Raw genomic sequence first — 23,633 nt, 5'->3', positions numbered from 1 at the left:
TGCTTTCCACACACTGCTTTTACACTTGTCTGAAACCCCTTGCCATCTAAAGAAAGACATGTGTCCCAGAAGACAGAGCCTGCTTTAATTTTCAGTATAAATCAAAGCTCACAATTACAGGATTCACGTTCACAAGCTCACAGACTCTCCTGGCCCACCAGAGGCCTACTCCGCTCCCTACCTCTGGGCAGAATGCCTTATGGGGTCCAGCCTGCTCTCAGTCCATTCCAGTGCCTCAGAGACTTCATCTTGTGGTCCAAAATCTTTAACAACAAACCTTGAGGTCTGCCTTTGAGGTTTTTGCAAAGGGATTTTCTACTTTGGAAGTCAGTTCCATATTGTCAGTGTGTCCTAGCATCAGGCACTTCAGGTATGGAGTAGAGCCTCTGAGATCAGACATGGGAAAACCAAGCTTAAATTAAAAGTGGATCCCTTTGAAGATGTGGCTGGGCCTGGGTCTCACTGACTCTTGGAGGTTAATGGGGAAGTAAGTCACCCAAGGGGCTTCACAGATGGTGTTAGTGGCAAAGAACTAGCCTGCCAATGCAGGAGACAAGAGACGCTGGTTTAATCCTTGGACAGGGAAGATCCCCTGGAGGAGGGCATAGCAACCCACTCCAGTATTGCTGCCTGGAGAATCCCATGGACAGAGAAGCCTGGTGAGCCACACTCCATGGGGTCACAAAGAGTCAGACACGACTAAGTGACTTAGCACGCATGCACAAGTCACCAAAAGCATCCTTAGGCTTGGCTTGGCTTCTTTTTGAAGCCAGAACTTTCACTTTTCTCTAGGACTGCCCCAAATGAAAACTGGGCTTCTCTGGGGGGAACTAGTAAAGTCCACCCCTGCTTAAATCCACATAAATGCGATGGGGGTGGAATTGAAGACCACAGTCTCACCTCACACAGACCTGGGTTTTAGTCTCTCTCTTCCACTACGTAACTGGGTGATGTTGGGAAAGTCACAGAGCTTCTCTGAAACTGAGCTCTCTAACCTGAAAAACAGGAATGCTAAGGGTGTCTACTTTATGGGGTTCCCTTGAGGATTCAATGAACGACATAGGTGTCAGAACCCTGGGTTATAATTCTGGCCCCTTGGCTTCTAGCTGGTCTGACTTTGTGAAAAAAATCACTCTAGCTGAGTTGTCAAAGCTTCCATTTGTCCATCTTGTTAAATGGGAATAATAGTAGTACTGATCTCACTCAGCTATTCTATGGAGTGAGATAACTGTTTTCTGTTTTGCTTAATAGACTATTTTTTAAGAGCAGTTTTAGGCTCATAGCAAAATTGAGCAGAATGAAGAGACATTTCCCATATAACTCCTATCCCTACTCATACCCAACCTCCCCCATTATCACAACTCACCAGCAGAGAGGGACATCTGTTTTAGTCCATAAATCTGCACTGTTGACACATCATTATCACCCAGATCCCAGAGGGTGCAGTAGGGATAACTCATGGCATTGTGCATCCTGTAAGTTTTGACAAACGCATAATGACTATATCTACCATTGTTGTACTTTGTTGCTCGGTTGTGTCTGACTCTTTGTGACCCCATGGACTATAGCCCACCCGGCTCCACTATCCTTGGGATTCTCCAGGCAGGAATACTGGAGTGGGTTGCCATGCCCTCCTCCAGGGGGTCTTCCCAACCCAGGGATGGAACCCAGGTCTCCTGTGTCTCCTGCATTGGCAGGCGGTTTCTTTACTGCTGAGCCACCAGGGAAGCCCCTCTATCTACCATTGTGGTCTCATACAGAATAGTTTCACTGCCCTAAAAGTCCTCTGCTTTTGAAGGACTTAGCACTGTAGTGCCTCATGAATCAGTGAATACCAGCCTCCCCACCATTAGTCCTCCTCTTTGGATGGGAGTCGTCTGCCCTCTGGTGTTGGGTGTTCAAGGTTTCAATTCACCTTGTGGAGTTTCTCAAAAAGGTCACTCCCAGCCAGTGGAATTCAGGCCCTCACATCTGGTCCAGAGTTTGAAACAGCGAGGAGCCTTTAATCCAAGGAAAATTAGAGCAGATAAGACCCTGCCCTGGGAGGCAGGCCATCTGGCTCTCGTTCTTCATCTGTTCTGCCTGCTGGGTAACCTTGGACAAGTCTCTTTGCCTCTCTGGGCTCAGATGCTGGAACATAGAGATGGTTGGAGGCAGAGGAGGACCTGTAGGCTGGCTAAGGCTCTTTGTGGTTCCAGGGTCACATGGTAGCAACATCAGAGTCAGAACTAGGGGTCAGCCCGGAGGCACACATGGAGGCCTGGCTCTCCCAGTGGAAGGCAATGCCGGTCCCTCCCTCCGTGTCTCACAAGCTGTGTTTGCTTCCTTTGCAGCAGCTGCAGGTGGTGCCCCTTTTCGGCGACATGCAGATAGAGCTGGCCAGATACATTAAGACCAGTGCTCACTATGAAGAGAACAAGTCCAAGTGAGTGCCTGCCGTAATGTCTCTCGGCTCCCGCAAGGACGCCCAGCCCGGGCAGGGGGCCGAGGGGCCATTTCAGCCCCTCCCCTCTCCCCAGACCCTGGGCAGGTGGAGTCTGTCCATCACTGGCTCCTGACAGAGGGGAGCAGTGGATGGTGATCTGAGCCCTTTTGCACTTGGCCTTTGCTGCCAGGGTTCAAAAGCGCTCAGAGCACAGCCCCGCCCCTTCTCTGTCCCCGTGGTGGCCCATGCCACCTGCAGGGGGACAGCAGGAGTCCTCCTGCCCCCCAGCAAGGGGAGGAGTGCTGGCCCTCAGTGGTCAGATGGAGCGAGGTGGCCTTCTTCTTCATCTCGCTGGTTCTCTCCTCAGGTCTTGTGTCCATGCAGTAAGTATGCCGTGCAGGGCATAGTACCAACCGTTCCAGCTGTGAAGTGGGTCGATGGCCTCCTCCAAGGTTGTTTTATAAACCACCCTCTAGGTCATCTGTGCTAAGATCTGGGGTATCAGCACCTCATGGAAGTTTGGGGAACACTGGGCTACAGGCTTGGCTACCCCTTTGATCTCTGGCCTTGTTAAGGAGGCTTCTTCTGCCTACATTTCCACCAGAGGGGGACAAACCATGTTTTCATCAAGGATGAGGGAATTAAGGCCTTAAAAATACATAAATGCAGAGTCCTTGAACTCCATCACCTTTGAGCCACTGCAGATGAGTCTCACCAGGGAGAGCTTCGTAACCCAGTGGCTGCTGGTATGTGAGGAGGTCTTCCAGGAAAAGCATGGAGTCCCAAATGCTGGACTTATTTCCTGTGTGAATTCTTAGCCACCTGAAGGTGGTTGGAGTGGTGATGTGCTCAGGGTTGGGGGCAGGGGCTTGAGTGATGTGTCCCCAACCCACACAGGGAACTCAGGATAAAGGTTGTGTCAAAGTATAGGCATGAGGAAGTGTCAGCATTCTCAGTATTCTCTAGAGCGCCCCTTTGGAGCTCCTTCTGAAATAGTAAATTCTCCCTAAATGTGTATCTGCCTTGCTTGGTGCCCATGCTTAGTCTGTCCACCTGGTCACCCGGCACCAGATGGCAGAAGACAGTGACCGGGGTTGTCTTTTGTTCTGTTGGCAAAGGAGAATGCAGACTCCCATTCATTGATTTCTTCCCCAATTTAAGATGTTTTCTCAAAGATCTCTTTTTTAAAAATTGAGGGAAGTGTTGAGGAGAAAGAAGAGAGAAAGAGGGAGAAGATGAGGGCAAGAGAGAGCAGTGCCTCTCAGGATGCCTGCGGCTTCCTCTTGGTGAAGAGCTTCCCTGTTCCCCGCTCGCTGTTGCGAAACAGATACAACCCCGTTAGGTTTTTCCAGTCCCGCCCATAGGCCTTTGTCAATGGCAGCTTCACCCACAGGACACAGTGCTGCCAGAGTCAGTTGACAGATCTGGGAGGTCACCCACCTTGCTTTTTCTTAGCTTGGATTCCAGCCCTTTGTAGCCCTAGAGAGGCTGCAAGTCCCTCCCCGCTCATGTGACTGGTAAGTACTGTGGACACCCGTTACCTGGGAAAGTGTGATTGGGCCTTAGAAGAGGCCAGCCCCAGGTAGGAGAAGGAAAGTCTTTTCCATGCAGCCTGCAGTCCCTACGGTGGAATTTAGCAGGCACTGTTGCTGGTGGGTAGGACACCTCTTGGTTGTTCCCAGTGGAGCCAGTCACGTTAGCTGAGCACCAAGACTAACTAGTGGATGGAAGGAGCCTGCCCCTCCCAGGGCCAGGACCCACTCCGACCCCCTGATTTTCTGCCCAGGTGGACATGCACCCAGAGCAGCATCAGCCCCCAGTACAATATCTGTGAGCAGATGGTTCAGATCCGTGATGACCACATCCGCTTCATCTCGGAACTCGCTCGTTACAGCAACAGTGAGGTGAGCTTGCTCTGGCTGGTGGGATGGAGGCACGTGTGGGACTAGGGTGAGAAGGGGTGAGGACCTCCAGAAAAGAAATGATCCTGGGGATCCTGGGGAGTGGATGAGTGAGGGAATACATTTGGATGCAGGAGGGCAGAATGGCCAAGAGCCAGACAGAGCTGGGACTGATTCTGGTTCTGCTTCTGACCTTCACAAGTTATTCCGCATCCCTGAGCCTCAGTTTCCTCATCTGCAAAATGGAGCTAATAGTATCCAGAAAGGTTCATTGAGAGGATTAAACACTATGATGTATGGAAAATGCATTGCACCTAGCAGGTAGTAACAGCCCAGTAATTGTTAGTCTTTACATGATCTAAACATCTCCACCCTAGGTGGCAAGAGAAACAAAGTTCTGTACAATCATGCTCATAGTACCATCTAAATATTTTAAAACAATTGTAAAAATCATTGTAATAAGCCAGTAAATACAATTAGGAACAGAAGAAGGTCATAAAAATCTCCTGTGATTGCTCTAATTACATTTTTACTGCCACTGGATTTTCCTTTTCTTCTTTGTTTAAATAGGGAGACACAATTAGTGCACAAACCTCAGAAAAAATACAGATAGACAAAAGAAGGGAAAATAAGTCATGTAAAATTCTACCATCCAGAAGCCACTATTATTAACATTTGGAGGTATATATATATTATCCTTTGTGGCTTCCCTGATAGCTCAGTTGGTAAAGAATCCTCCTGCAATGCAGGAGACCACGGTCCAATTCCTGGGTCAGAAAGATCTTCTGGAGAAGGGATAGGCTACCCACTCCAGTGTTCTTGGGCTTCCCTTGTGGCTCAGCTGGTAAAGAATCCACCTGCAATGTGAGAGACCTGGGTTCGATCCCTGGATTGGGAAGATCCCCTGGAGAAGGGAAAGGCTACCCACTCCAGTATTCTGGCTAGAGAATTCCATGGACTGTATAGTCCATGGGGTCGCAAAGAGTTGGACCTGACTGAGCAACTTTCACTTTCACTTTCATATATCCTTCTAGAGCTCTTTCTATTCAGACCTTGTAATGAATATATATGTTGATTTAATAAGCACAGGTCTCCTGATTTCAATCCCTATTTTACCTTTTGAAGTTCCAGGATGACTTTGCACTACTCCGTTTGTGCTCACTGCCTCCACCATGTGGCTAGGAGCTGTAATTAGTCTTTCCAAAACCCAAAGTAGGGAAATGTCTGATCAAAAGTGGGGAACACATCTGAAATGAGAGCAAATGCAAGCAGTATGGTCATTAGATGAGTGGCCCACATTCTTAGCAGGGCTCCTGGTGGACATGGATCAGGGTCAAGCCCAAACCTTTGGCTTTCTTAACTGTATATGCCAATGAATTGAGCATAAGCTAAGCTATGGGAATAATTTAAGTGCCAGGAAAGTGAAAGTGAAGTCGTTTAGTCGTGCCGACTCTTTGCGACCCCATGGACTGTAGCCTACCAGGCTCCTCTGTCCATGGGATTTTCCAGGCAAGAGTACTGAAGTGGATTGCCATTTCTTTCTCCAGGGGATCTTCCCGACCCAGGGATTGAACCTGGGTCTCCTGCATTGTAGACAGACGCTTTACCGTCTGAGCCACCAGGGAAGTAGGTGCCAGGGACCCCATTCAATTCTTGTCCAGTTTTGGTGTGATCTAAGAATGAGTCAGGCTCAGAGGTATTTTTAAAATTATACACATTATGCGTGTATATATACAGATAATTCTTGGTATTCACAACAGTTATGTTTTATAAAGTGGCCATCAACACTGAATCAGCAAATAATCGCTCCTCCAGAAAATACAGGGTTAGGTTTCTGTGAGCCTCTGGTCACAGTGTTTCTATCAGCTGACTTTTAATATATAGCCTTGTTTTACATGCGTTTCTGTTTAAAGTCACCGTACGTAATATATATTGCTGATTTGTTAACATTAAATCATACCCAACAGCACTATAATTCCTGCCTGAACAAAGTATATCTAAAACACCTATTTTCAGGACTTCCCTGGTGGTACAGTGGCTAAGACTCCACACTCTCAATGCAGGGGGCCTGAGTTCAATCCCTGACCAGGGAACTAGATCCCACATACCACAACTAAGAGTTTGCATGCCACAACCAAGACCTGGTGAAGCCAAACAATAAATATTTAAAAAATAAAATACATATTTTCTCCATAAAGCACATCACAGCCTCCTTTTTTATAGAGGTATAGACAGAGAGTCAGCACTGTGTTTAGGGACCATTTTAAATAGTGAAATCACCAGTAAAAAGTATAACAAAGTGGAAAACGGGGCATTAAGCAAATCAGGAAAGAGACACTTGTTTACAGTAAGAGCTGAAACAAGAGGGCAGAGAGCTGTGTTGTTCAGCCTCAGCTGGGAACGTGATTCAGATGTTTTTGCCACTCTGCACACATCTGCAAATGACCATGAAAGCACTGCAAGGATTGATCTTGAGGTTGTAAATAAATTTTAGTAAATAGGGAAATTCACAAATTCAGAACCCACAAATAATGAGGACTGGCTCAATATGTATATGTATACGCACACATATATACACATGTCTGTGCATATGCACATGCATACATGCATATTATATTTCGCTGTGGAATATATTACATGTTCAAATAGATGTTTGTCTTCACCAGTGCTTTTCAGTCAATGAGTCACTTGTAATTGGTTGTGAAGTCAACTAAGTGATCTCTAAGTGGCATTTTGGTATGAAACAATGGACAATCAGAGGAGGTCTCAAGTATTAAGCACAAAGTTTCTTTGTGGAAAATGTTATTTCATGTCTGTATATAGTATATATACTATATATATATATATATATATATATATATATATATATATATACAGTCAGTATATAGTATACAGTCAGTATATAGTATATACTTCCTGCTGTAAATCAGACCCAAAAGTCTGAAAAGCCACTGCTCTGCAATTGACCGGGGTCATTGTGAGTGGGGCTCTGGCATCATACCACCTGAGTTTGAACCCTCAGTCATTTGTGAGCCATGTGACCAACAAGGGACTTGTCTGAGCTTCAGTTTATCAGTCAAGAGGTATAATAATAGCACCTCCCTTGCAGTGTTCTTGGGGGGATTAGTGAAATACAATGGAAAAGTGCCAGGTTCATTGGCAGTGAAGGTGATTGTCGATGCTCCTTAGGTGGTGACGGGCTCTGGGCTGGACAGCCAGAAGTCAGATGAGGAGTACCGCGAGCTCTTTGACCTGGCCCTGCGGGGCCTGCAGCTCTTATCCAAGTGGAGCGCCCACGTCATGGAGGTGGTAGGTGTCCCAGGAAAGAGGCTCTGCCCCTCCCCAGCCCCCTCCACTCTTACCTCTGGTCTCTTGGAATCTGTCTGCCCCTACCTCTCTCCAACACTTTTAAACAGGTTTATTAAGAGAGAATTCACACACCACACCATTCACCAATTTATAAATCCATTAATTTTTAGTATATTTCCAGTGCTATGCAGCTGCAGTCAAATTTAGAACAACCTAACCCTCACCTGGTACATTCACACCCTTTTCCCTGTCTCTACAGCCTTAAGCCATCTCCTTCTGTCTCTGTAGATTTCCCTATTTTTGTATGTTTCCTATAAATAGAATCCTATCATACATGATTATTTGTGTCAACTGCATGTTATCAAGGTCCATCCATTGTAGCACAGATAAATACTTCATTTCCTTTCTTGACTGAGTGCTGCTCTGTTGTGTGGACTCTCCTGGTTTAGTTGATCCGTTCACCCACTGATGGACGTGGGGTCTCTCCTCTCTCCCCAGTACTCCTGGAAGCTGGTTCACCCCACAGACAAGTTCTGCAACAAGGACTGCCCAGGCACGGCTGAGGAGTACGAGCGAGCCACACGCTACAACTACACCAGTGAAGAGAAGTTCGCCTTCGTCGAGGTGGGTGCTGACTCCCTGTGTCTCCTTGTCCCCCACTCGCTAGGTTGGTGCTCAGTGTCGGCCATGGGGCTTCCTGGAGGGGTGCTGGGCTGGGTGGCAGCCCTGGTCCTCATGTGCATGCACCTGCTCAACCCTCCTCCCACCCGAATTCATCTCTGTCCCACGTTGTTATTCAGAAATGGTGAGAAACTCATTGTGGTCTTAAAAAATCCCAAAGAAAGTGTCACTCCACTGGAAACAAAAGACAAGACAGACACATGGCCAAACCAAATAAGAGAAATGCCCAGACTGATGAGAGGTCAGAGAACTACAGATTAAAGCTAAGATACAGAGTGTTGATCAGTCAGGATGGTACAGATCTAGAAGACTGGCGATGTCCATTGCTGGTTAAAGTGGGGTATAGATCTTCTCAGATACTTTGAGTGGCCAGTATGCATTTTACAGGCTTTCTCTGAGGGCAGCCTGAGCATCTGTATTCAGATTTTTAATGTGCGTATCATTTGCCCAGAAGTTCTTCTGGGGAATATATCTCAGAAATAAGCCAACTGTTATCACCGTATTGTTTATAATGCCATAATATGTGAGACAACTGAAATGTCCTACAATATGGATCAGATAAAGTAAATGAAGGTGCAGCTGTGTCACTAAATATGATGCAGCCGCTAAAATGGATGTACTGATATGAAAAGATATGCACAGAATATTGTTAAGTTTTAAAAAAAAAAAGATTAAAGAGCAGCAGATAAAATGATGCCATTTCTGCTTAAATTAATATACTTTTGCACATTTGCTCAAAATGGAAGGACGTGAGTGTGTATTTATATATACCAAACCATCAACAGTCGTTTCTGGAGACAGGATTCTTGCTTCCTACCTTAGACTATATGATTTGTTTTTTTGTTTGATTACTGAAAGATATTCTATGGGAGTGAAAGGGCACATTCTTACTGAGTTGTGAGTGACAGCTACTGTTTTTGTTGTTTCAACTTTTTGACTATTATGAATAATGCTAATGTATACATTCATGTACAAGTACTTGTGTTGAAATATGTTTCATTTTCTTGGAACTATACCTAGAAGCAGAATTACTGGATCATGTGGTAACTCTTTGTTTAAAAATTTGAGAAAATGCCAAACTGTTTTCCAAAGCAGCTTGATCGTTTTACATTTTCACCAGCAGTATGTGGGAGTTGTAATTTATATTGGGTTTGATCCCTAGATATGTAAGTCATATCCTTGTCATCACTTACTGTCTTTATTTGTACTTTGAACCAAAGAACCTGAACTTTTAAAGAATTTTTTATAATTTTATTTATATATTTATTTTTGGCTGTGCTGAGTCTTCATCAAGGCTTCCCTGATAGCTCAGGTGGTTAAGAATCACCTGCAATGCCGAAGACCCCAGTTTGATTCCTGGGTCAGGAAGATCCCCTGGAGAAGGGACAGGCTATCTACTCCAGTGTTCTTGGGCTTCCCTGGTGGTTTCACCGCTGCGGGGGCTTTTCTCTAGTTGCAGCAAGTGAGGGCTGCACTAGTTGTGGTGCACTGACTTCTCATCGCGTTGGCTTCTCTGGCTGTGGAGCACGGGCTCTAGGGCAGGAGGGCTCCAGTAGTTGTGGCTCATAGGCTCAGAAGTTGCAGTTCTTAGACTCTCAAGCACAGGCTCAATAGTTAGGGGGCACAGGCTTAGTTGCTCCTCGGTATGTGGGATCTTCCCAGACCAGGGATCAAACCTGTGTCTCCTACATTGGCAGGCAGATTCTTTACAACTGAGTCACCAGGGGAGCCCCACTTACTGTCTTTTTTATTTTAGCTATCCTAATTGGTGTGAAGTCATGTCTCATTGTGGTTGTGATTTGCATGTCCCTAATAACTAATGATATTGAGCATCTTTCCGTGTGCTTATTGGCCATCTATATAGCTTCTTTGGAGAACTATTTGTTCAGATTCTTTGCCCATTTTTGTTTGGGTTATTTGTCTTTTTATTTTTGAGACATAGGAGTTTTTATATATTCTGTATCAGAAAAGCCTATTAATCCACCTTGATTTCCAGGAAAACAGAGTCTGTTTTCCAAATTGCAACCAAATATCTGAGCCAAAATGAAAAAGAGGAAAAATAAATTATGTTGCATCTTGTTTTTCAGAAATGATATATTTAAAATTATATCAATATTCAAGCATCAAAAAAAAAAAAAGAATTTTTATATATTCTGGATACAAGCCCCTTATCAGACATATAATTTGAAAAAAAATTTCCTCAACTCCATGGACTGCCTTTTTATTTTCTAGTTGGAATCCTTTGAAGTAAAAAAGTTTTCTATTTTGATGAAGTTCAATTTATTTTTTCTTTTGTCACTTATGCTTTTTGTGTCAGATTTAAGAAACCATTGCCTAATCCAAGATCTCAAAGATTTACTCCTGTTTTTCTTCTGAGATTTTTATAGGTTCAATTCTTACATTTAGGTCTCTGATTCATTTTGAGTTAACTTTTGTATATTGTGTGAGTAGGGGTCCAAGTTCATTCTTTGCATGTGGATGTCCACTTGTCCAAGCACCAGTTGCTGGAAAGAGTATTCTTTCTCCATTGGATTGTCTTGGTGCCCTTGTCAAAAGTCAATTGACTATAAATGTATGGGATAACTTCTGGGCTTTCAGTTCTCCTCCATTTATATATATGCCAATTGCTCAGTCATGTGTGACTCTTTTGTGACCCCCATGGACCGTAGCCTGCCAGGCTCCTCCATCCATGGGACGCTTCAGGCAAGAGTACTGAAGTGGGGTTGCCATTCCTTCTCCCAGGAATCTTCCCAATCCAGTAATTGAACCCAGGTCTCCTGATTGCAGGCAGATTCTTTCCCATCTGAGCTATCAGGGAAGCCCACATATGCCAATACCATACCATTTTGATTAGTATAGCTTTGTAGTAAGTTTTGAAATCAAGAATTGTGAGTCTAACTTTATTCTTACTTTTTCTCTGTAGAACTTTGTGGTCTCATCTCTTTATCACTATTTTTCTAAAGTTTCACTGTGAAGCATCGTGATGAGGGCCTTTTGTATTCATTGTTTGGGACAATGGCCTATTTAGAGCCATTGCTGTGTGGAAATACATGTTCTATAGATCTGGGAAATTTTCTTGAATTTTAATTTTGGTAATTTCCTCCTCTGTTTTCTCTGTCCTGTCTTTCTGGGGTTTCTATCTGGCAGATGTTGGACACCCAGGATTTAGTGTCTAGTTTTCTTAGCTTTTCTCTCTTATTGCACTTTATTTTTGTTCTGCTTTATGAGATATTTCCTTAAATTCAGTTTTCAACTCTGTTAGTATTTTTTATTTTGCCTATATTTTTAATGTTCAAAAGCTCCATCTTGATGTGTGAATGTTCCTTTTTTTTTTTTTACTGTATCCTACTCTTGTGTCATGAATGTGCTATCACTATGAGATCATTGTTTTTTTTAATCAGCTTTATTGAAATATAATTTACATTTAATAAACTGCATCCATTTAAAGTGTATAACTCAGAAAGTTTTGACAGCTGTTCACATACCTGTGAAACCACAAACACAGATACAGACTATTTCAATCTCGCTCTAAGACTTCTTATGCCATTTGCAATCCATCCTTCTCTCTGTCCTTGGCCCTAGTCATATTTTTTGTCATCATAGATTTGTTTGCATTTTCTAGAATTTTATATAACTGGAATTATACAGAATGCATTTTGTGTGTGTGGCTTTTATTTACTCAGAGTAATAATTTTGAGATTCATTCCCATTGTTTTGTGTATCAGTAGTTTGTGCCTTTTCATTGCTGAGTTTTTTCCATTGTGTGACTAGCCTATAATTTTTGTATCTATTCAACTATTGATAAACATTGGACCATTTTCAGCTTTGGGTCAATGTAACTAAAATTGCTTTAAATATTTGAGTATAAGTCTTTGTGTGGACATAGGTTTTCATTTCTCTTGAAATGGCCATATTGGAGGTATATGTTTTTAAGAAACTGCTGAACAGTTTCCTGAAGCAAGTGTACCATTTTATATAAAATTTATATAAAATGCAAATATTTTTTCTAATTGGTGACTTTGCATTTTCATTTTCTTAGGATTGCCTTTTAAAGAGCAACTGTCTTTAATTTTGACAAAGCCCAACTTACCTATCATTCCATGGTTTGTAATTTTTTTGTGTTCCAGCTAAGAAATCTCTGCCTAGCCCAGAGTTGCAAAGATTTTCCCTTGGCTCTAACAGATCTGCATACTCTTCTGTATTTGGAATTATTCTGAAACATCTTCATTATCTTGTCCTTCCTTTGCCTCTATTCTCTAGTTTCATTGCCAGTCAGAAGCCTAGATTCTTTTATGACCTCACAGTCCTTTAGAGCTTCTCTCTCATTATTTCTACACTATAAAGGTTCTCTTCAGCAAAACCATCGCTGTTGGTTCTAGTGTAACTCCTTCCCTTCTGAGCTCTGTTGTCACCATTTCTCCTGCTGCAAATATTCTGTTTCTTCCTTTACACCTTAAAGGAAGATAAAGTCTTAGCATCAAAGCTCATTCATTCATGTATTCATTACGTTTTCAACAGAACTCTCTTGAGGGCCACTAGGGGGATGGGGCTTACACTGTCTGTGGAGCCTCACCCCTGCAGTGCTTACTGTCTGGTGCAGAGGGAGGAAATCAAATACGTCAGGATGGTGTGGCGAGTGTGGCAGTCGTCAGGAGGCTTACTTGGCAAGGCTTTCCCCTTCTGAATTCCGAGCCAATCTAGAAGTTAGCACTTGAGGCTGATGGGGGCCGAAGGCTCAGGTTTGGTGAAGCTGGACTAGAGAACATGGCTTTACTCAAGGCCACACCAAGCTTCCTGTTCCTCCCCCATCCTGTGAAACTTCCCACTGAGAAACAGGCAGAGCAGCTGCATAAATATCCACATCCCTTCCTTGGGCTGGGACGGGGATGATTATTGCCAGGACAGGACAGGCACCCAGAGGGGAGGACATGCCCCACAGGCAGATAGACCCCAAGTGAGCGGCAAGGTCACACTGATGATATACACATTACAGTCACCTGACTCTCCACCTCTGCAGACAGATCACTGAGAAGGGGCTAGTGAGGAGGCATCTGGAAGGGTAGAGTACTTTGCCCACAAGATTTCTACAGGAATCCTACTTTATGGATTCAAGCAGCAACTGGCCAAATTATTTCAAAAGCAAAGGTTGTGGAAATTCCATAAGAAATGTTATGGTTTAAAGAAAAAAAGAGTTCTATTTGATATTGTCTGTGGATACATGGTATGTGGAGAGGCCTCTAAAAGTCAGAGTGCTGCTCAAAACATGGTCCACAGACTGGCTGCCGATTGTCACTAGTCAGCAGCGAGACCGGGAGCCGGTGCCAGGATAAAAATTCACTGATGGTGAAGCACACGCCATGGGGAAGAAAGAAGTATGGGGAAGAAATCAGCCGTGTGGCTGATGTCTTCGCTTTGTAGCAGGACTTCCTTGAGAGGGGAGCAGAGTGCTGACTTCTATTCTGGTACACATTTCCTCCCATCCGTGAGCTGGCACTCTCAGCATTGCTGGCTGGCTTCGTGCTTCTGGAAGTCTCCACCAGCACCCTCCCTGAGACATGCCGAGGGTACTGGGTGGACGGGTGTGCTGAGGCCAGTGAGCTCACCTTGATCTGTGCATGGCCAGGTGATCGCCATGATCAAAGGCCTGCAGGTGCTCATGGGCAGGATGGAGAGCGTCTTCAACCAGGCCATCAGGAACACCATCTACGCGGCCCTGCAGGACTTTGCCCAGGTCACCCTTCGCGAGCCCCTAAGGCAGGCGGTACGGAAGAAGAAGAACGTCCTCATCAGGTGGGTCTTCAGATGGCCTTTTTTAGGGCCATGTCCAAAATCAGGGGTGCTGGGTGCAGGCCACGGAGGATGTTCCCGGCTCAGTCAGCTTCCAGGGACGTGTCTGAACACACGGACCCTTCCAATGAGTTCCAGCAAGTTCTAGGAGGCTCTTTTAGGAGATTGGACATTTGGGATAATTTATGTCCCCATCTCTAAGTTTGAAGCCCATATCCACACTGTATAGCTGTGTGAACTTAGTTACTTACCTTCTCTGAACCTCTGGGAAAGGAAGGAAACCTCTGTTTCCTTCATTTGTAAAACATGGGTAAGAATGATACCTACTTGATAGGCTTTTGGGATAATGCAGTGAGAGAATTCATGTATAAACCTAAGCACACCACAGTTTGGAGCGAGTATGCAACACATATGCTGCTACTGCTAAGTCACTTCAGTCGTGTCCGACTGTGTGCCACCCCATAGACGGCAGCCCACCAGGCTCCCCCGTCCCTGGGATTCTCCAGGCAAGAACACTGGAGTGGGTTGCCATTTCCTTCTCCAATGCAGGAAAGTGAAAAGTGAAAGTGAAGGCGCTCAGTCGTGTCCGACTCTTAGCGACCCCATGGACTGTAGCCCACCAGGCTCCCCTGTCCATGGGATTTCCCAGGCAAGAGTACTGGAGTGGGGTGCCATTGCCTTCTCCATGCAACACATATAAGCTGTTATTAAAGTTTTAAATATGCAGAGAATGAAATGGGACTAATGAAACTGTTCTATAAGCAAAAAGAAGAATAGCCATCCTGCTTCACTCAGCTTCTCTCCCACTGTAGGGCTCTGAGCCGAGTTCTCAGGCAGCCGGTGGGCATCAGGATCGCTGGGGCGCTTGTGAAATACAGACTTCCGGACTGCACCTCTGATCTGTGAAGCCAGAATCCCTGGGGGAGGGGCCCTGGGACGAGCATGGTTCACAGGCACGTCAGGAGCTCTAAGGCACGTGATCCTGGATGCTGTGGACTCTAGATCCAGGCTTGCAGCACCTCCTTCTGATGGTCTGAATCCTGGTTCTTCCTTCCCCAGTGTTCTACAGGCAATTCGGAAAACCATCTGTGACTGGGAGGGGGGCCGTGAGCCCCCCAATGACCCGTGCTTGAAAGGGGAGAAGGACCCCAAGGGTGGATTTGACATCAAGGTGCCGCGGAGAGCCGTGGGTCCCTCCAGCACACAGGTAAGCGGCTCCAGGCACAGGCCAATCTGCTGACTCAAAGGCCAGCCAGGCTACGGTAGGTCATCCTGGCTGGACCGTGGGGCAGTGGGCTCGGGAGTCCTCAGGCAGAAGGGGCAGGGCCAAGCAGCTGTTCTCGTCTTTTTCTGTGTTGTTTTGATGTGAGAGGGAGGACCACTAGCGTAAGATTCAGGAGACCTGGATTCTAGTCCTACATCCCTGTGTGACCTCGGGCACGTTATACTGTCTCTTTGTGCCTCAGTTGTCTAATCTGGCAAAAGGGGTAATACCAAAACTGGCTCTCCTAGCCCAGTGACGTACAGCTTCCAAAGTATAGAGGTGTTTAACGTGGAACCTGTATGCATCTCTCTTGTCCCTTTTTAATGAACCCTGACCTCCCCACTTCCTTCCCCCATAGTGATGTCCTACTTTAGAAATTCCCAAGTTTCTGCCTCTGACTTGCTGTGTATTCTTGGGCAAGTGCCTTGACCTCTCTGAGCTCTGGTTATCTTCTCTGTTAGATGAAAACTTTGGATAAGATCATGTTACTGACTAAACATCCCTTTTGTTATTCTCTGAACACACCCAAAATCACAAATTGAAAGTCTTTGATCCCTTAGAGAAAATCTAATGATCAGAGATACTCAGAGTTGCTAACCAGAGCTTTTTGAACAAGAGGTTGTCTGTGGCTTATCCAAAGTAGTTGTAATATTATAGGGGGAAAAAAAAAGTAAAGAACCTAGACACCTTAGTTAAATCCTTGCCACTTACTTAAGGATAAATAATCTCTGGTAGGCTTTTTGAGGTACTGAAAGAAGGCTAATAGACCCATTACAGCTTTTAAAAGTCTTACAGGGCCCACAAGCCCCAGCCTGGGAGCTCTTGCTTCACACAACCCTTATGTCTTATCCCTAAAGTCCTGAGTCCTTGAATCACCTGAGATGAGCCATGTAAGGCCCGCCCTGACCCTTTTCGCTGTGTGTGTGTCCGTGTCTGGGTTCGGGGATGGGGCGGGGATGGGACCAGGGTGAGCTGGGATCGCAGCACCGTCATTGCAGCTTCCCTCAGCCAGCAGGCCCCTTGCACTTACCTTGCCTGCTTGAGAGATGTGACACTTCTCAAGGAAGCTTCTACAAACAGTTCTGTGTAAATGTCAGGGGCCAGAGACCTTTCCAGTCCAGAATGGCCTGGAGGGGCTAAGCAGGGCTTCTGGGTGTTTCTTCTGGGCAAGGCAAAAGAGAGAATGGAAAAGGAGGAGACAGAGGGCCAAGAGGCAGAGAATGAGAAAACAATGGGGGACAGGGAGGGAGAAAGGAGTGCTTGTGTAATGTGAGACGGAGTGTCACCAACAGGCCCTGCCAATGCTCCCAGGTTCTGGTAGGGTGGCGAGAACACACCTGATGGACTCCTGGATGCTCAGCTTGGAATAGCCTTTAGAAACACACTAGTCCCAAACTAGTTCCTCCCCCCATTTTGCAGATGGGGAAACTGAGGTCCAGAGAGGGAACGTGACTTGTCCAAGTCACAAGGTGAGTCTAGGTGGAGGTGGGACGAGAACCAGGTCTCCTGACTCCCACCCCAGGGCTCTGTCAGGGCCCTGGGAGCACAGTAGATGTGGCATCTAGCAGAGCTGGGAGGTGACTGTTCTGGTGAATTAAATGCTCTGCTGAATAAAAGTAGGCGGGGAAAGCGTTTCCCCCTCTTGGATTTCAGATAGTTAGAATCCAATACAAATCGGTCAGCATTTGCACAGATGGGATTAAAGAATCTTTTCTTGGAGGACTCCAAAGGCCATCATTAGAACAGGGCCTCTCGAGTCTTAGGGACAGTCAGCTGTGCCCACCGACAGGGTTGCAGAGGGTGGACTATCTGATGACCCGCAGCTCCGTAGTTCCTTTACCACAAAGGAGGGTGCTGTGCCAGGGGTGGCGTGCCGCTCCTCTCTGTGGCCACGCTGCCCAGCCCAGCCCAGGCCAGGCGCTCGGTGGGTGAGGTGCTAGAGAAGACCAGAGGATGGACGTGGTGGCAGAGGGAGGTTGGAGTGTCTCAGAGGTGGTCGGCAGGTGGCCTCTAGCAGTCGTGGCGGCTTTCCCACCGTATACAATACCTCTTGCTTTTCTCTCTCTCTCTCTCTCTTCTCTCTCCCTCCTCCCTGTCTCTCCTGCCCTCCCATTCCCTCCTCTTCTCTCCCATCTATGTCTTAGGCCTGCCAGTGGTCCCCGCGGGCTTTGTTTCACCCCACTGGTGGCACACAGGGCCGAAGAGGCTGCCGATCCTTGGTATAACACCGCCTGGCTGGGTTGGTTGGGTACACTTCTCCAGGAGGCAGCAGGAATGGACTAGCCTGGCTCCTCACGGCCCCTTCCAGCCCTAAGATTCAAAGACACATGGTGTGGAAAGATCTAGATTAGCGCTTGCGCCCTTTGCACTTAAGGCCCTCTGTAAGCAGGAGTTAATTGTCTAGTAGGCCTCCTGTAAGTACTGACCTTCACCTGCTTTCCACCCAGCGCTTCGGCCGTGCCAATGCTGCTGGCACCCCCAGAGGGCGCAGCGCCGCTGTCCCTCGGTAATGAAGATTGGAAACTTGAGGTGGTGGGGGGCTCGCTCTGACCCTACATCATTTCACAGTTCATCCGAATGTTAGAACTGAAAGGGACTGGTTGGAGAAAGCATCTGGTACAACCTCCTCATGTTGGCAGATAAGAAAACTGAGGCCCAGAGTGGGACTTTGTGCCCAAGGTCACACAGCAAGTCAGTGGCAGTGCGTTGCCCTGAACCTCCGGCTTTTGACTGTGAGTCCAGTGCTCTACCCCTGGTCCCACCATGGCTGTCCAGCAGAGCAGGGAGTGACTCCAGGGTGACGTGGAATGAGGTTCTCCTCTGATGCCCACTCCCTGGTCGAGCAGAGCAGGCAAGAACCTGGGCCTTGAAAGACCTAGTAACTACGGGAGGCCCCCGGCCCCAGGCAGAGCATCCTTCAGGGCTGGCCCGTCTCCTTCTTGAAGGTTATACATGCTAAGTTTACTTCTCCAACCCTAAACTGGTGCTTCCTTAAGACAGTTCTTATTAAGGGCAGATATCTACAGAAAAAAAAAAAGACTAGAAATACAACACAAAGCAACCTTTTCCCCTGGATGGAGGGCCAGCCCCTGACCTTCCCATCTTCCTTTCTTTTTCAAGCTGTACATGGTGCGGACCATGCTTGAATCACTCATCGCGGACAAAAGCGGTTCCAAGAAGACCCTGCGGAGCAGCCTGGACGGACCCATCGTCCTGGCCATCGAAGACTTCCACAAGCAGTCCTTCTTCTTCACGCACCTGCTCAACATCAGCGGTGAGCGTCCTGTTGGGGTGGGGAAGGGAAGGGCTCCCAGGAACCAGAGCAGCTCAGGCTGTCGGGCCAGAAGTTGCAGACATGGGATCATCAACCCAAAGGGGCATGTTTTTGCCACCAAAGATAAAAGGCATACTTTCCAGCAGAATCTGAGAAAGGCCAGGCTCAGTCCAGCTCTTGTGAGTCAGTTGAATTTAGGAGATATTTGTGGCCAATTTTTTGTAAGTCTTTAGTAAAGGGGGATCACAAACAGGTGACACACTCAGATGCACCTAAGGATCAGGTCAGCTTTTTGCTTTTAAGCAGCATTTCTGAGCTGATTAGTGCCCATTGCTCCTAGAAAAGGGGGCTCCCAAATTGCACCCCATCCCGTGTTCCCCCCCACCGCTCCAGTGTGTGGGATGCATGTACAGGTGGGATGAGGGGAAGGGAGAGTAGCATTCAAGGGTCCTGAGAGGGTGACCTGTCTGTTGGTATTGAAAAGGGTGAACTAGGTAGAGAGCAGTCTTTGCTGTTGTTCAGTCACTCAGTCATGTCCAACTTGTTACAACCCCATGAACTGCAGCATACCAGGCTTCCCTGTCCTTCATTATCTCCTGCAGTTTGTTCAAATCATGTCCATTGAGTCGTAGTGCCATCCAATCATCTTGTCCTCTGTCACCCCTTTCTCCTCCTGCCTTCAGCCTTTCCCTGTATCAGGATCTTTTCCAATGAATCAGTTTTTCGCATCAAGTGGCCAAAGTATTGGAGCTTCAGCTTCAGCATCAGTCCTTCCAGTGAATATTCAAGGTTGATTTCCTTTTGGATTGACTGGTTTGATCTCCTTGCAGTCCAAGGGACTCTCAAGAGAGTAGTCTAGGAAGGGACTTTGAGGCCTCTGAGCAGTAAGGAATCCAGAATTATCACTAGCAGGGATCATAGGGCCACAGTCCAGCCAGAAGCGGACACCTGTAGATCTGCCTTGACACAACAAAGACACTCTGACACTTAGATGTCATGTTTTCAGGATGGCTTTGTAAAGACATGATGGAAATTGTAGGGGCATCTAAATCTCAACCATCACTGCCCGCCCCCCAGCCTCCACACTGCTGGGTGAACAAATGCTGTCTCCTTTTTTTTCTTCTTGGCCACACCTCACAGTTTATGGGATTCTAGTTCCTCAGCCAGGGATTGAACCTGTGCCCTCAACAGTGAAAGTAAAAAATCCTAACCACTGGACCACCAAGGAATTCCCCAAACACTTTCTTTGCAATAGATGTTAGGCTGGCCTTCAGGTCCAGGAGAGCAAGGTCTACTAATGGAGTCATATTCTTGAGTACCTGCTCTGTACCTAGTACAATGAAAGAAGAGTAAAAGATATTTTTTTTTAAAAAGTCAGAACTAAGATCTTCTGGTGCTTCCAACGTATAACCCAAACTCTTTCCCTCATGCTTCTAGAAGCCCTGCAGCAGTGTTGTGACCTCTCCCAGCTCTGGTTTAGAGAATTCTTCCTGGAGTTGACCATGGGCCGGCGAATCCAGTTCCCCATCGAGATGTCCATGCCATGGATTCTAACAGACCATATCTTGGAAACCAAAGAACCTTCCATGATGGAGTAAGAGGCAGGGTTGGGCCAGCAAGGAGGTTCCCAAGGTGCTGGTGAAGGGCAGTTTGCTAGCCATAGAGCCCTGTTCTTTCTAGAACTTTCCAGATGAGGCAGTGTTTCCCACCCAGTGTCAGGTCACCACCACATGTGACTCAGCCTTGCAGAAAGGCTCAGAAGTCTACCAGCCTGACTGCCTTTCCCTGGCTTTGTCAGCCTCATCCCAACCGCGTTAGTAAAATGATCATCTCTAAAAATCAGGACACTGATGTCCTTAATGGATACCCAATTGCTTTTAGTCCCAGACTGATTTTTTCAGGCCTCGCATCATGAACTTTGATCTCTGTGGGCAGATTGTAAAATAAATCGTTTCCTAAGTAGAGCCTAGAAACATCATAGCATGCTGAAAGCGCCTCTTTTTCCTAACGCTGAATCTGTTCACCCACTTGTGCATGTTTCCTGAGCAAGTTTAAGTCTGCCAGCCTTGAGAGAGGTCATTAGTAAGCTACTGGCCGTTGTTTTTCCTTCCTCAGGTATGTCCTCTACCCTTTGGATCTGTACAACGACAGCGCCTACTATGCTTTAACCAAGTTTAAAAAGCAGTTCCTGTATGATGAGATCGAAGCCGAGGCAAGTGACTGCTTTTCCTTTTGTTCCCACAATCATGCTCCGAGAGTCTGGACTTCTCAGATCTCTAACCACGGGCCCAAAGTGCAGTGTCTGTCTGTTTGAGCTGTGATAACAAAATACCAGACTGTGGGGCTTAAAAAATTAAAAATGCCAGACTATGGGGCTTAAAAATTACAGAAATGTATTTCTCACAGTTCAGGAGGCTAGAAGTCTTAGGTCAGGGTAGCAGCAGAGTCAGGGAGGGCCCACTTCTGGGTCCCAGACTTCCCGCTGTATCCTCATGGGGTGGCCAGGGCCAGGGACCTCTCTGGGGTCTCTTTTGTAAGAGCACTGATGCCATTCATGAAGGTTCCATCCTCTTGACCTCACCACTCCTAATTCCATCACATTTGGGGGTTAAGATTTCAGCATACGAATTTAGGGGGACACAAACGTTCAGACTGTAGTATGGAATATCAATGACTTGCTTTGGAGACTGATCTTTATAAACATTGTGATAATCAAAAGGGACCTAGTGGAAGGGGAAGATGGTCTTTCTTTTTCAGATGACTAATAATGGCAAATGATAGATAGAACTACTTGGGTAAAATTAATTTTCTAATAAGTCTTTTACAGTTGGATTCATTGGTGATAACAACAACAACAGTAATACCAAGAATTCCCTGGTGGTCTAGTGGTTAAGACTGTATTCTTCCACTGCAGGGAGTGTGGGTTTGATTCCTGGTCACGAAAGTAATATCCTATATGCCATGTGGCACAGCCAAAAAAAAAAAAGAAAGAAAAACAGTAATTCTACCTATCAATTGCTATACTTATACCATTTGCCAGGTACAAAGCACTTTATGGACATTTTAGATAATCTTTACAATGATTTAAAGCAGTATGTTCTACTGTCTAGAGTATTCAAGTATCATTGCCCCAATATCACACAGCTTACGGTTTCATTCTAGTACTGGTGGGACTGAAATAGCCATCTTCTCACATGTGAAGCTGTTGAATTGTCATTTAATGGCTTTATTTTTGTAATGGTCAGCAAAGGCTAGGATACACTGCAGTAACAAACAATCACAAATTCTTAGTAGTTTAAGACCAAAGTTTCATTTCTCTTTTTTGGGTTGACTAGGAGCTCTGTTCCACGTAGTCTTTAATCTGGAACTCATCTGGGATATTCACCAGTTGCCATGGCAGGGAGATGTGTCAGGGTGAATTTACACTCTGATACTTAAAGCTTCCAGCTGGAAATGACACCTGTCATTGGTCAAAGCAAGTCACTTGGTTATGCTTGCTTTCAAAGAGGAGTGAGAAGGTGCAGTCCTACCACCGGCCAGCAAGGAGCAGAAACAGGAGATCAACAGCACTAAGGACTACAAAATATCTCAGTTTTGTCATCTGGAAATTGGAATGAGTCTCCACTCCACTTAAGTATGTGGAGTTATATAAACATAGAATGATACCAATTGTCATTATAAGATTTTCAACTATAAGGTACAAATATAAGATATTCTTATTTATAAAGGATAGATGTGAATATTTTAAGATAAACATTACTACCAAATTAGTTTGAAAGTTTATATATTTCAAATAAAAGCTAGTAGAGATGCTGCTTTTTTTCTGAATCTTTCAATTGCTGTGGGAGTTGAGAACCTTGGTGGAGCCCAATGCAAATCTGTCCTCTTTGTCTTCTGAGCAGTACGCAAACTTGGGAAGAAAGGTTCCAGTAGACAAGTTAATTGGTTGCATCTCAGCTTTAACAAGTCCATTTTCTGATAAGATTTTAGTTAATCATGTTCTCTAACAGGCCGAAAACAAAAAAAAATCTAGAGTGTCCTGTATACAAGTGACATTTAAAAACTAAATGGAAAGAAAGCATACAGCCCAGCCCTGGGTAACACAGGTGGCCATGAAGCAGAAGCATAAATTGTCCGCCTTTCTTTTCCCATCCTCAGACTCTGTTTTGAACCTAGAAAGGCCTATGCATGGATACCCAAGCTCTGTCTTCCACCCCTGCCCTCAAACAATGGCCATTTGGTCAACCCTGAGCCCTAGGGGTGTATACATCTGCAGTGCAGTCCACCCCCAGGGATGGACCCAGGGAAAAGAGCACACAGACCCTAGAAGGGGCTTGGGCTATTTGGGTAAGAATATTCAAAGCTGGTTCTAGAAGGGGAGCAGGAGTTGGACACCCCCACCTGGACCCTATGGATGCTTTGCCTGTACACCCCTGGACACCCTTGAAGCTCAAAGTCCAGGGCAGAGGGCTTGGTTACTCACATACGTTGTTTTTATGTTCAAAATTGTATTTATGGTATAAAATAAAAGATATGAAAGCTCTTCTGATAAAGAGCCTCATGGAGCTGGGAGTTTGGTGCTAAAAGGATGGAAGATTAATCACCTAAATACATTCTGTTGCCACAAAGTTATCCCATTATTACCCTGAAACTACCACAGCCCATCTCTTTAACATCCCACCTTTGGCCATTCCCTGCTCTTGCCATCATTGGAGAATTTGGCTTCAATCCTCTGTGTCTGGTGTGAACTTTCTTCTCACCTGAGCATCACATTCTGCCACCGACATGCTAAAACATTGAAAAGGCAAGATGGTCTCTTCCTCACCAAATATATTTAAGCAAACTTTTTAAAAAGGAGGTTTTTAAATTTTTAATAACCACCAACTTCTTTCTTTGCAAAGCAAGGTAAAATTAAAATGAAAGGAAAAGAAAAGAAAGTCTATTAGGAGATGGGGAGACTGATATGTTAATTACAGGATGCGGGCAGGTACC

The 23,633-nt window shown here is 45.7% G+C and overlaps 1 protein-coding gene across 3 annotated transcripts in view; it reads left to right on the top strand.

Moving 5' to 3' along the window:
- Nucleotides 1-23,633, top strand: part of CYFIP2 (cytoplasmic FMR1 interacting protein 2) — a 134,101-nt gene that overhangs the window by 39,436 nt on the left and 71,032 nt on the right. For 2 of the 3 annotated variants that reach the window (XM_027545822.1, XM_027545823.1), the window contains 10 exons: nucleotides 2,334-2,425; nucleotides 4,212-4,329; nucleotides 7,516-7,635; nucleotides 8,134-8,259; nucleotides 13,940-14,106; nucleotides 15,163-15,310; nucleotides 17,512-17,586; nucleotides 18,488-18,641; nucleotides 20,079-20,235; nucleotides 20,757-20,853. In XM_027545822.1, coding sequence (XP_027401623.1) covers nucleotides 2,334-2,425; nucleotides 4,212-4,329; nucleotides 7,516-7,635; nucleotides 8,134-8,259; nucleotides 13,940-14,106; nucleotides 15,163-15,310; nucleotides 17,512-17,586; nucleotides 18,488-18,641; nucleotides 20,079-20,235; nucleotides 20,757-20,853 — 1,254 coding nt within the window. The remainder of the gene's footprint in view (nucleotides 1-2,333; nucleotides 2,426-4,211; nucleotides 4,330-7,515; nucleotides 7,636-8,133; nucleotides 8,260-13,939; nucleotides 14,107-15,162; nucleotides 15,311-17,511; nucleotides 17,587-18,487; nucleotides 18,642-20,078; nucleotides 20,236-20,756; nucleotides 20,854-23,633) is intronic. The other variant, XM_027545824.1, reaches the window with a different exon arrangement.

The sequence above is a fragment of the Bos indicus x Bos taurus genome, chromosome 7 (assembly GCF_003369695.1).
Source record: "Bos indicus x Bos taurus breed Angus x Brahman F1 hybrid chromosome 7, Bos_hybrid_MaternalHap_v2.0, whole genome shotgun sequence".
In the NCBI taxonomy this organism is placed as follows: domain Eukaryota; kingdom Metazoa; phylum Chordata; class Mammalia; order Artiodactyla; family Bovidae; genus Bos; species Bos indicus x Bos taurus.
This window is presented reverse-complemented; position numbering and strand designations above follow the sequence as displayed.